At 42.3% G+C, this 13,774-nt stretch overlaps 2 protein-coding genes across 2 annotated transcripts in view; both read left to right on the forward strand.

Annotated features, from left to right (window-relative positions):
- The window catches only part of B3gntl1 (UDP-GlcNAc:betaGal beta-1,3-N-acetylglucosaminyltransferase like 1), a 147,278-nt gene that overhangs the window by 89,717 nt on the left and 43,787 nt on the right, over window positions 1–13,774 (forward strand). The window lies entirely within an intron of this gene.
- Window positions 5,536–6,125, forward strand: LOC101584454 (coiled-coil domain-containing protein 115-like). The gene has a single exon (XM_012516549.2). The coding sequence runs from the start codon at window positions 5,536–5,538 to the stop codon at window positions 6,052–6,054; it is 519 nt and encodes a 172-aa protein (XP_012372003.1). The 3' UTR covers window positions 6,055–6,125.

The following is a 13,774-nucleotide window of genomic DNA, read 5'->3' on the forward strand; positions in this document are numbered from 1 at the left end:
AGACACTCCCAGGATGGCATTCGCTCCGAACTTGGATTTGTTTTCAGTCCCATCCATCTCGATCATCAGCTTATCAATCTTCTCCTGCTCCACGACATTCAGTTTCTTGCTAACCAGGGCAGATGCAATAGTTTTATTGATGTGCTCAACAGCCTTTGACACACCCTTGCCCAGGTAGCGGGTCTTGTCATTGTCACGCAGCTCTAGGGCCTTGTAGATGCCAGTGGAGGCCCCACTGGGCACAGCAGCTCGGAAGAGACCTTTGGAGGTATAGAGGTCAACTTCCACAGTGGGGTTCCCATGAGAGTCAAAGATCTCTTGGGTGTGCATCTTGAGAATCGACATGTTGGATTTCTGGCTACCGGATCTCGTCGCCCAGGAAGGAAAAAGAGGGTGCTACACACACCGAGATGGGCCTAATTGGTTTTTTAATGGCTTGCTTTAGGTGTTAACATCTAAGACTGCTCCGCCCATCCTTGATCATAAACATTTTCTTCAAGAAAATCTTCTGAAAGATTTAGAGTTTTTTGTTTTAAATTGAGCTATGATTAATTTCTGGGTGTTTTTTTTTTTTAAGACATCAAGATTTTTGTTTGCTTGCTTTGGTTTTGCTTATGAATGTTTCAGCACCTTTTTTTGTTGAAAACACTGCATTTCTGAATTGCTTTTAGACCCTTGTCACAAACTCAGTTGACCCTCTGTATGCAGTCCTCCTCCTCTACTCTGTTTCCTTGGCCTGTGTCCCTTACTTCACTAACTTGCACTCTTTGGAAAACTAAATCTTAAAACTGGTAGTGTGATTCTTTCTACTGTGTTCTTGTTTTTCAAAATTGGTTTAACTATTTTATTTCCTTTGCCTTTCAATATAACTTTCTGAATCCATTTGTCTACATTTATGAGGAATCCAGCTGGGATTTTGATGAGATGTGAGTTAAACCTATAAGTCAAATTGGAAGAATTGACATCTGTACCATGTTGAGTGTCCTGGTTCATCAACATTGTCTGCACCCCTCCATTTATTTAAATCTTCTTTGAGACCTATTTCACTAGCATTACATTTTTTTTGGTAGCAATACAAAGGCTGCTGTGTACTTAATTTTGGTTTCCATTGTTCATTGCTAACATATGGAAATATATGCCTAATAATTATAGGACTATTCACATTTTTTAGTTAGTTAATAGGAATACATGTGGGAGATGCAGTGTTAGTTGGCTCTGTGTGTGTAAGTCACAGAGTGTACAGTCTATCACTGACCAGAATGGCCTTGTATTGCACAAGCTGCATCTTGTGTGTTTTTTTAGTTGCTTATAGAGGGGTGTAAATCCAGCCCTTTCCTGTGACTGGATATGCATTACAGCTATGCATCTACAGGTACTCAGGAAACCTCAGGGGGCAAGAGTGGCTGTGGTTGTCATTCCACACTTTAAAGGATTCAGGTATTCCTACTGGTGTGCTCCAAGAAGAGGAAAGTGACATGTGGAAAAGATACAAGTACTCACTCGCTGCAGTACTGTGTACAGTAACTAAGACATTGAACCAACTCGTGTCCACCCAGAGGTGAAAGGACAAAGGAAAGATGGTAGAGATGCACAGTGGAGTGTAATTCAGCCATAAAAATGAACAAAATACCGTTTGTAGCTATGTGTGTGGAACTGAGGATATAGTGTTGAATGAAATGTCATGAAAAGGAACACAAGTAGCACATGTTCACGTGTTCTTTCTTCTATGTAGAAGCTAAAAAGTAAATTTCAAAGAAATAGAGAATAGAACAGTGGTTCCCAGAGCCTGGCTGGGTATGAGGAACAGGACTGCGGAGAAGATGCACTGGAAAGATGTTCTATAGCAAAGTAAGTAATTATGGGTGACAACAATTAATGGAATATTTTGGAATTACTAGTAGAGAGGATTTTGAATGATTCTAGTACAAAGAAATGACAAATGTGTGAGGTGATAGATGTGCCCATTACCCTGAGCTGACCACATTGTACTTATGTATTGAAATGTCACACTGTGCCCCCTGAATATGTACAGTTACCATGTACCAACAAAAATAAAAATGTACTTAAGCAAAAATCAGAAGAAGTATTAGAACTATTTCTGGTTTTTGGAGGAATGTACTAAATTGGTGGCTTGATTGCTTTTCCCGGTGATTAATGATGTTGAACATTTTTATGTATACTTGTTGGTCATTTGTATGTCCTCTTTGTAGAAATGCCTCTTCAGGTCATTCACACATTTTTAAATCAGATTTTGTTTTTTGTAATGGAGTTGTTTGAGTCACTTACATATTCTGAAAATCAGTCTCCTCTCTAGAGATTGTGATGGGTAAGCTTGAATGTGCCAGCTTGATCAGCTGGAGGCTCATCCAAGGAAATAGAGGAACACACTATTGGGTGTCTCTGGGTAGGTCATGGCGGTGTCACCTTGGGTGCCATATCTGATCCTTGTGACCCTTCTTGTCTGGGATTGTTACCCTGCTTGCTTCCTTTCTGCCATGAACTAAGTATCTTCGTTCTGTCACATCTGTCTACCATGATATTTTTGCCCACCACGATGAGTCTGCCAACACTGGACTGAATCCCCCAAAATCATGAACTAGTTTAACCTCTCCTCCTTTAAGTTGTGGGTACTGGGTGTTGTGTCCCAGCAATGGAAAAGCTGAACATTACAGGTAATAGCTTGCAAATATTTTTCGCCTATTCTGTTGGTTGTCCCTGAGCATTGCTGGTCATTTCCTTTGCTGGGCAGAAGCTTTTTGGGTTGATACAATCCCATTTTTCAGTTTTTTCTTTTGTTGCTGGTGCTTTTGAGATCTCATCAGAAAAATCCTTACCTATTCTAGTCTTTCTCTTGTTTTGTTTTGGTAGTTTCATAGTTTTGGGCCTTATACTTTTGAGTTGATTTTCGCATATAGTGAGAGCTAGAGGCCTGTTTTCTTTCTTCTGCATGTGAATATCAAATTTTTCCAGCACTATTTGCTGAAGAGACTTTTTTCCCCAGTGTATGCTTTTGCTACCTTTGTAGAAAATCAGTTGACTAAGGACACAGTTTATTTCTGGGTTCTCTACTCTGTTCCATTGGTCTACATACCTGTTTTTTTTTTTTGCTTTGTTTTTTGTTTTTGTTTTGATGGTACCAGGGATCAAACTCATGACCTTACACTTGCCAGGCAAGCACTTATTCCATTGAGCATCTCCCTGACCTCCAGTACCTGTTTTTATACTAGTACCATACAGTTTTTTGTTAGTATGGATTTGTAGTATGTTTAAAGAGCAATTATTGTAATGTCTTCAGTTTTGTTCCTTTTTTTGAATCAGTACAGTTTACTAGGTACTAGGTCATGCAACATGGCTCACAAAAGCGATGGGAATTCCAGTGACGTGGTGTAGTAGGGTGGTTCCTTTTACCCAAATGGAGACAAGATACGTTCCCACAGGACTGCCCACCTCCCAACACAAGACACACAGACTGTAAGACTCTCTCGACGTGGCATGTACTGGCTCCATGGGCACATGGTTTAGTGGCACTGACCCACCCTGACAAGATGCCAGGCCAAGGTGGGTGCTGGGACAGGAGGAAGCCGGGACGCCATGTCCACTCTCGCCCCACAGGCCATGGTCCAGGAGCGGAGTCTGACAATGTCTGCTGGTGATAATATACTTCACCCAGGGGAGGTGACTCCAAGGCTGGGCTTTGGAGGCCCTGAAGCCCTGTCTGGTGGTGTGACTTTCATCTGTGCAAACAGACAACCTGGCTGATGGTCACTGATGGTAGAAATGGATGTTGCTGCACTTAGTTTTGTTCCTTTTTGTTCAGAATTGCTTTGGCTATTTGAGGTCTTTCTTATTTCTACATAAATTTTAAGAATGTTTCTGTTCAGAAGAACGTCATTTGTATTGTAATAGGAATTGCAACATGAGACATCTTTCAGTTTTTCTGTGTTTTCTTTTCAATGTGTTTTATAAATATTTTGTAATTGTAGATTAAATTATTCACTACCTTGATTAAAGTTATTCCTTTGTTTTGTGTTAGCTTGTTTGAGGCAGCAATTGTACATAGAATTGCTTTCTTGATTGCTTTGTCAGCAATTTTTATTGGCATATAAAAGGTAATGACTTGGGATGTGATGGGTTTTGTATTCTGCAATCTTACTGAATTTGCTTATCAGTATTAATAGTTTTTTGTAGAGTATTTGAGGTTTTCTGTATGTAAAATCACATCATCTGTGAGCAGACATAATTTGACATGCTTCTTTCCTATTTAGATTTTCTTTCTTTCTTTCTTTCTTTCTTTCTTTCTTTCTTTTATATTACTTCTTTGGGTCACTGTTCTAACACTGTGTTAAGAGTGGTGAGATGGATTTCTGAAGTGGGCTTCCTCCTATTGTCTTGTTCAGATGAAATGATTTCAGCTTTTTTCACTTCGGTATGATGTGGGCTCTAAGTTTGTTATATATAACTCTTACTGTATTGAACTATGTTGCTCTATACCTTATTTTTTTTGAGGATTTTACCATGAAGGATATTGGATTTTACTGAATGCTTTTTTATGTGCCTGTTGAAGTGGTCTTTTTGTTTTTATCTTTTATTGTATTGATGTGATGTATTTTTATAGATTTGGATACATTGAACCGAACCTTCATTGTATTTCTGAGATAAATTCCACTTAATCATAGTGGGTAATCTTTTTGTGTTATGTTGGATTTGGTTTGCTAGGATTTTATGAAGAATTTTTGCATCTGTGTTCAGGGATCTAAATCAGTTTTTTGTCATGTCTGTCTCGTTTTGGTATTAGAGTATTAGGGCTAATGCTGGCCTCATAGAATAAGTTTGGAATAGTTATCTCCTTTCAATACTTCAGAATAATTTAGGAAAAATTAGTGTTAGGTGTGGTTTTTTGTTTTTGTTTTTGTTTTTTTTTTGCGGAACCAGGGATTGAACACAGGCCCTTGTGCTTGCCAGGGAAGCGCTTATTCCAGTGAACCATCTCCCTGGCCTAGGTTTTTTTTGTTTCAACAGTGAAGCCTGAAATTTTCATTGTTAAGAAAGATTACTTGGCTGACACTGACAAAGGATCTACAATCTGAGGTACAGGATCTCAGGATAAATCCTGAGGGGATTTGACTGGCCTTATCAGATACAAAAGCTACAACTCTTGTTGCATAGGTCTTGCTTTATCTTGGTCTTAACCATCCAGCAGAAAAGTATAAAAATGAAGCACAAGAAGTAAAGCCATGGTGTTATGTTGAGCTGTAGGGGACTCAGGTCAACAATTTCTGACATTACCAGTCAAGCGGAAGAGCCAATACTATTATGGACTATTGGACTCTTTTAGAATATTTTTGCTGAGTTAACACACCTATAATATTCAAATGACGGAACTAAACAAAAAAGGGGATATGTAAATGAATGTCTTTTGTATCTGTGTATTCAAAATGGTTAGGATAGATATATAGTTACAGGGTGGTTAGCTCCTTGCGAGGCCGGAGCTGTGGCCCCCCGCTCGGCGCCGCAGGGATGCTACTGTGGCCGGCTATGGGTGGCCGGGACCTGTGGGCCGAGCTGGACTCGCTGCTCCTGCAGCTGCTCAGCGACCTGGAGGAGCTGGAGACGAAACGGGCGGCGCTGAACGCCCGGGTGGAGGAGGCGCGCTACGCCATGGGCGCCAAGTCGGTGGGACCCCTGCAGTACGCCAGCCGCATGGAACCGCGGGTCTGCGTGCGAGCCAGCGAGGACCGCGACGGCCGCCGCACGTTCAGGGTGGTGAGCACTGAAGCCCAGACCCCCGAGGAGCTGGGGCCTCGAGAGGCGGGTCTGCGCAGGCGAAAGGGCCCTTCCAAGATTCCAGAGCCAGTGCTCTCTGCTCCACAGGACCCCCTGAACTGGTTCGGAATTCTTGTTCCTCAAAGTTTGCAGCAGGCCCAAGCCAGCTTTCAGGATGGCCTTCAGCTAGCTGCAGATATAGCCAGCCTCCAGACGCGCATTGACCGGGGTCAAAGCCAGTTTCAGGGGCTACAGGAGAAACTCAAGCAGCTGGAGTCTGGTGCTGCCTGACCTGTGTCCACAGAGGTGGACGCTGAGCACTGCTGCCCTGGATGTGGCTGCCTTATCTCAGGTCTTTCTCTTCAGCCCCTCCTCCTACCTGTACTCTAGCTAATGCCCTGTCTTAAAGTGTTTCCCACTGCAGTGTTTCTAAGTTTGCAAGGTACGAAGTTTGAAAAGGCAAACTGAGTAATGCTGAAAGCCAAGTACTCCTGAAAGCCACTTCTAGGCCCAAGGTCTCCTAGGCCCCAGGGAACAGGGAACAGGGAGAGGGCTGCTCCTGTAGATCAACAGTGGAAGACCTCAGATCACTCAGCTGTGACATGGTTCCCAGGTAATGAAACACTGTGAACTGTGGAGGCAAAGGACAAGAGGGAACATTTCAGGGTCTCCAGATCATCAGAACCAACATGGATGCAAAGAACAACCTGACAGCCAGACAGGGTGCGTCAGTCAGTGCAAGTCCAGCCGCTGGGTGTGGTGATGCGCATCTGCACTCCGGCTACTTCAGAGCTAAGTTAGGAGAATTTTTCACTGACAGCTCCAGTGAGGGATCAGCCTGGACAACATAATGAGACCCCCATATCAAAACAAGAAGAAGAGCAAGACAAAACAAAAACTAGATGAGTAGATGGGCAGTCCTCAACAAGGTCTAAACAAGAAATAAAAGCTCTGATTAGGTTTTCCAGGGAACTCTGAGAAGAGACCCTGCAGCTTTATACGCCTGCTTTTATCTTTCCTGGAGTTCGTGTTTCTGTCTTTGTGTGTTGAAGGGCCAGTTGTGCTTCCTGCTCTAGAACTGGTCCTTGCTTGACTTTCCTATTGTGTTGTTGTGTAGTAGTTTCTGGCAGGTCTCTGGTATAGGTGGTTCTGTAATCCTGTTTGTTTACCATGAAGTGTAGTTTTTCCCAGCTCATTCTTTCGTTTGTAATGTTTAAGAATTTTCTACATCGCAAAATAAAAAAGGAAAGCCTGTGTTTTGAAAAAAAAAAAAAAGATATATAGTTACATTCTCTTTATGAATAGAGGGATTTGTTGTAATAGTGTTTGTAAACAGGATATCATGTCTGCATCTTGTACAGCAAATAACCACTAGGAAGACAGTATGCAATGTGTTAATTATTGGAACTATCCTACCAATTTGATTTGAAACTGTCTTATTGCTATTTGTCTGTCAATAAAATTATGGAAAAAAAATTTAAAAAGTAAAAAAAAAAGAAAGATTACTGATTTAATTTCAGTCCTTGTCTTTTGGTCTGTTTGGGTTTCTTTTATATGAGAAATCCAAAATATAAATAAAGAATAAAATGAAAGATAGACAATAAGAAATAGGGAGATAGATCTTTTGCAAGTGGGAGAGAGGAGGTTGGGTGGGGAGAAGGGATGATAAAGAATAAAGATGTGTTATATGTGTGAGCCAACTTCCCATGAGGATGTAATCATTATATACTGCAAACATGTACTAATACAAAATAAAAATTGAAAAAAATTAACTATTCATATATATTGATCACATATTGTATATAGTTTTTTAAGTTGCATTGTTTGATTATTTGAAATATCATATCCTTCACTTTCAGTACTGCTTTTTGTGTATCCCATAGGTTCTGGTATGTTCTACTTTCATTGATTCAAGAAAATTTTAAACTTCCCTTTTGATTTCTTCATTCAAGAGAATGCTTGATTTCCATGATTGGTACAATTTCTAAAGTTTCCTTTGTTGATTTCTAGTGTTATTTCATTGTAGCTAAAGAATGTACATGCTGTGATTTTTAGTTTTTTCTTTTGGTTTGGCTTGGTTGGAAACTTGTTTTGTAGCCTAGCATATGATCTACTCTGAAGAACACTCCATTCTGTAGCTGTTGAGTGAAATGCTCTGTAAGTGTTTGTTAGATTCACTGGATCTAAGGTACCGTTTAACTCTAGTGTTTTCTTGCTGATTTTTTTGGAGTTAGTCATAATTTCTGTCTCTGCTTACAGTTTTTGATTTAAAGTCCATCTTATCTGATATAAGAATAATTTCCTGCTGATTTTTGGTTTCCACTTGGATGGTACATGTGCTTTTCCATCTGTTCACTTTTCAGTCCATGTATCTCCTACAGAAGTGAGGTTCTTGTGGGCAGCATATCATTAGGTGTTGTTTTTGATCCATTTGACCAGTCTGAATCTTTTAATTGGACAGTTTAATCCATTTCCAGTTAAGGTTGTTATTGCTAAGAATATACTTTTGTTATTTTGTTCATTTTCTTTTCTTTTTTTGTATGAATTGCTGAACCACTATGGCAATCTAACATGGCTGAAGCCCCAAAACAGCAGCATATCTTCCCAATGACCACTTCCCCCATCTTCTCCCCTCAGCCCTGAATACAGCTTCTTACCCTTTTTGTGCTGAAAGAAAAAGCCCAATCAGCTTCTAATGCGTCACTGAACCTGCCCTCAAGCTCCACCCCTAGCAAAAGCCCATTTAAGCTTCGCAGCTCCCTTTGTCTCAGGCCAGAGGAGCCCTGCCATTTCCCTGTGGGCCTCTCTGTAGCCTCCATAAAAGCCATGTCCCTGGCCCTTCTTTCTTTTACTTCTAATATAGGATTCCCTTAAGCATTTCTTGTAGGGCTACTCTGGTGTTGATATATTCCTTAGTTTGTTTTTTTTTTTTTTTTTTTTGTATTTTAGGGAAGGGTCTGCAGCGTGTTCAGAGTCTCACTACTAGATCGGACTCATAGTGATATGCCTGTTTACAGCCTCCCAAGAGCTGGGATTACAGGCATGCCGCCATGCCCAGTCTAAATTGGCATCTCAGTGCACCCTGGGGGCGGGGCTGGCATGGCCGGCTTGGGGATTGAGCGCCTGGCCCGTGCACCTGCTTGCAGGCGCTTTAATCCTCTGAGCTATTTGGCCAGCCCTATTCCTTAGTTTTTGCTAATCTTAAACAGTATTTATTTCTGCAGCTTTTTTTTTTTTTTCAGAACTGGGGATTAAACTCGGGCCCTTGCGCTTGCCAGGCAAGCGCTTATTATACTGAACCATCTCCCTGACCCCCCATCTGCAGCTATTTTGTTGAGGAGGCATTCTGTGTCTTTTCTCTGCTCCTCTCTTCTTCTGAGACTCCACTAATGCAAATGTTTCCTTGCTTAGTGGTGCCCTGTAAGTCCCAAAGTCCTTCTTCATTCCTTTAAAATTTTTTATCTAACTAGGGTATTTCAAAAGACCTATCTTTAAGCCCAGAAATTATTTCTTAGTTGGGCATGTTGGTATCCCAGCCCTTAGGAGGCTGAGACAAGAGGATCATTGTGAGTTCCAGACCAGCCTGGGTTCTCCACTGTACTTTTATTTCATTTTTGAGTTCTTTACCTCCATGTCTTATGCTTTTTTAAATTATGTTTCTCTGCTGAATTTCTCATTCATAGCATGAATTATCTAATTTTGTTGTATTGTCTTTTGTTATTCTTTTATATCTCAGTAAGTTTTCCTAAAATCATTCTTTTAAATTTCTTACTAGACAGTTCATTAATTTTCTGTCTTTCAGCTCTGTTGTTAGAGAGCTGTTGTGTTCCTTTGCAGGTGTCACACTGACTTTTGGGGTATGTATGCACCTGTTAGGTGAGCTGTCTCCATCACTTCTATAGGGTGGCTCTTGTAGTAGAATGTCTGCTGGCAATGTGCTTAAAAGCACCTAAAGGTTGCCCTCTGCTAGCTGGGTGTTTTTTGGATGTGCTGGGTTGGCCTTAGTCCCAGTTGTGAATTTTAGTGCTGTGTCCACATAGCTTCTTTAGCTGTAATTAGTATTTGCACTATTTCTAAGTGCTGCAGGGGTCGTGGGATGGCACACAGCTAGGATGAATTTCCCTTGGTGGGGCAGGTTCACTGTCAATTCAGGGTGTGGTGCCCCCACTGCAGGTGTGGGATGTTTGGTTGTTTCCATAGGCTGTGGGTAGGTGGTACCCTGATGATTGTGATGCTACATGCCTGGTAGAGGATTGGAGTGCCTGTCAGTGACAGAGGACTGTGTGGGTGACATTTTAGAATCTCTTGGTGACACCTGGTCAGCTGCTTCAAGGGGCTGAGGTGGGTGGGCTGGAGCAGTAGTTTGCTCAGGGGCTCTGTGGGCCAAGCTTCTGAGGACAGGGGCTCTACTGCATCCATGCTACAAGGCCACCTGGTAGCTTCTGAGGGGAGCTGAGTGGCTCAGGGTAAGTTCCCTGGCTGCTTTCCAGGGCTAAATTGGGTGATCAGGGCCTTTTGTCTGCTTTTGGGCCAGTAGAAGAATAGGCAGGGCCACCAGTTTTCAGGAGTCCCCTCAGCCAGGCTGCTTAGAGTTGGCTTCCCTGGATGGCAGGGCAGTTGGCTACCTGGCTCTTTGTAGGAACCTGGGTGGTGAGTCTCAAGATGGCTCTGTGCAGCAGGAGCTTGCGTCATCCTGGGCCCTGTTCTCTAAGCAGTGCAGTGGTGTGATTGCCCACAGTTCACCAAAGTGGAGCCAGGCCTTCAAAGGCTGCATGATTCTCCATAGTAAAACCTTCAGGTGTCTGTGGCAGGAGTAGGGACTACTTACCCCCGAGAGTGACGTCCCTCAAGTTGAGGGCTGATCTTGAGACAGAGGACAACAGGTGAAGTGTGCTGGCTTGTCTTCTCAGAAGACCATTGGGTATCTCTGAGTACCCCTTCTTCCAGATCACTGGTGTGCCCCCAACTCTTGTGGACCCCTGTAACCCCTTTCCACCAATTCCCTACAGACCCCTAGAGCCCCTGTTTTTCACTTGTTTGGACCCCTGGACACCCCTGCCTCATGCTGATAAGTGAACATAGGTATAGAGAACACAGCTGTGTAGTGGTAGCCCCACACTTATCCAGCTGCACCAGCAACCCTTGGAGAGTCTCACATGCTCAACTCCATGCCTCTCCTAAGTAGAAGGCCTACCTGCTGAGGGCTATGATGCTGAAACTAGTTTGAAGTCACTGAGGTCATGCCTGCACAGTGTGCCTTCTTCATGTAAGATCAAACACCTGCCCTTAAGCTCCTTTCCTAGTTAGGAACTCTTTGTTGGCATTGATCCTAAATCTCCAGTTCTAATAGAAAACATATAACTCAGTGTTTGTTTAGCCTCTTTTTTAGTGAGTCAGCAATTGTGTTGACTTACTTCAGTTTTTCCACCACAGTGGTCATTTTCCTGTTTCAGCAGCCAGTCTGACAATACTGACACCCTTAGTCAGTCTGTAGCCTCTACCTCCTGCTTCCTGACCTGCCTGCAGTAGACTTGGCTCCCTCCCCACACTGCTGGGCTCCAAGCCAGATGGCGCACACCCTGTCCTGACATCTTGCCCTGGGTTTGGTCTGGCCTTTTCTACCTCTCCACATCTGTGTCTGCTTCCATTGTGTACCAGTGCAAAGCCCTTGATGTCCCGAGTCTCATTGATTTGAGCTAAATATTCCTTAGCTCTTGGGAGGTGTGGTAGCACATAGCAGCTATAATCCCAGCACTTGGGAAGATGAAGCAGGAGGATTGTAGTACTTTGAGGTCAGCCTGGGGTTTATCGTGAGTTTAAGGTTAGCCTGAACTACAAAGCAAGATCCTGCTTCAGAATAACCAAAAGGGGGGCCGGGGAGATGGCTCAGTGGAATAATCACTTGCCTGGCAAGCGCAGGGGCCTGAGTTCAATTCCCGGTTCTGAAAAAAAAAAAAAAAAAAAAGAATAACCAAAAGGGAGGAAAAATTCCCTAGCTCACTGCTAGAGTTCGTTTCAGCACTAGAAGGGAAGGCACAAGCAAACAGAACCCCATACATGGGCAGTGCACCTGGCTGAGGCATAAACCCTTAAACCTCAGCCTTGATATAGGGCTTGGGACACACACACACACACACACACACACACACACACACACACACACTGGGAGGTCAGGGATCAAGGATGCTCCCAGCTGTGAAGGCAACAGACAGGGAGACCCTCACTATGAGGTTGGGGACAAGGTCTCCTTTGCTGTGATATCAGGGCTTGGGGGCACCCCTGCTGTGAAGTTGGGTCAGGGACACTTTGTAGTATCCTCTGGTGCTGAGTTTTATTGTTTGTAAAATGTGAGAGTTTAACCACTGTACACACCTTTTTAGGGAGGACTATTCTGTGAGCCACTCATTTGAAGATGTTTCACAAAGCCCAATAAAAGTGGTTTTGCTGCTGGCTTAGATGAGAGTATATGGAGAGTCCCTTGTTGTGGACTCTAGTGACCTCAATTTTTCCTGAGTCCGCCGATGCCAGAGGGCACTGAGTCCTTCCACTGCCTACCACACGTAGCTGAGAACCAGCCTGAAACCCCATGCAGGCAGAGCTTGCTGTCTTGGAGCTTTTTCATTGTCCTTCTAAATAGCATTACCGGGAAGGACCATTATGTAACAAGGTTCACATTTTGTGTATTCATTTTCTTAGTATTTCTTTCCCTAAAGTTTTTTTAAGGTAGTGAGATTTTTACATTTATTGGGTAGGAAAAGAAGTGTGCTCTGCAAGAATGAGTGTGGGCCAATTAAAGATAGGAAAGAAGTATGCTCTGTGGGCGTTGGGGGCACTGAAAGAGACCACAGTGGCTACAAGATTAATGGCAGAGGTCTTTCCTGTCCCCCCATTCCTTAGGCTGATGTTGAATCTGGGCCATCCTATCAAAAACTTGCTTGATCTTGAGGCAGAAGAATTGAAAATAGCATTTTCTAATTGGTCCTAGGAAGAGCCCTATAGGAACCGTTTTTTTTTTTTTTTTTTGTGTGTGTGTGTGTGTGCACACATGCATCCTGGATCTGATCTCTGTGATTGACAGGTCACACCCACTTGTTCAGCTGGCTGACCTCACCCTAATCTTCTGCCTTATTTCCCCTAAAAGAAATAAATTCTCATAATTCTTTAGGGTTGTTGAGGTCTCATATTTATATAGCTACTACCAGCTAAAAGGGACTGTAGGCTCTATTTACTGGGATTCTATGCCCTCCAACTACCTTGGGATGCTATGGCTCACCACTTAGGGTGAAAGAGCACCTGTCAGATGACAAGAGAAAGCTTGGTGACTGTCAGAGTCATGGGTTGTTGTGTGTCATCTTCTGAAGCCTTGACTAGATAAATCTTATTGTTGGGAACAAATATGAAAAGGAGCAGAAAAAAGAGATAAAAACTGATATAACAGACAGTTAAATGGAAAGAAACAACTTAAGGATTGAACAACAGGGAGAAAGGAGAAAAGTTAGGAAACAAGGTAGGGGCAAAACCATACATGTATGTATACAAGTTGGATAAAGCAATAATCCTAAGAATTTCTGTCAGGTTTTTGAAAATAGCAGTTAATGGATAGAAGTCTCACCCTGACTAACTCCATGTTGATATCTGTGAACTCAGCAACTACATTGGGGGCAGCTATGTGTAATACTAAAACCATGCTTGAAATACCTATCATCTTGGTCTTCTAAATGTGTACTGTTTCTAATGTCATATCAATTATTACTATACTCTTTAAAGTAAATTTTTTAAAAAGGTAGTAAAAGAAAATGAGAATCAAGAACAAAAATTTAAGATTTCTTGAAAGCATGTGGTAATATTCAATCATATATCCCATCTTGCATAACTATAACTGTTAATCTGAGCAACAGATTTGATGATAAAAATAGAAAATATACCAATCACTGTTAATCAGCTATTCTTGTTTTGAGTTGTTACATGTTAACCTGTTTCTGTCTTTGCTTTTGTTTTTCTTGTTCTTGTT

This window comes from Octodon degus, unplaced genomic scaffold, assembly GCF_000260255.1.
Source record: "Octodon degus isolate 3935 unplaced genomic scaffold, OctDeg1.0 scaffold00112, whole genome shotgun sequence".
NCBI lineage: Eukaryota > Metazoa > Chordata > Mammalia > Rodentia > Octodontidae > Octodon > Octodon degus.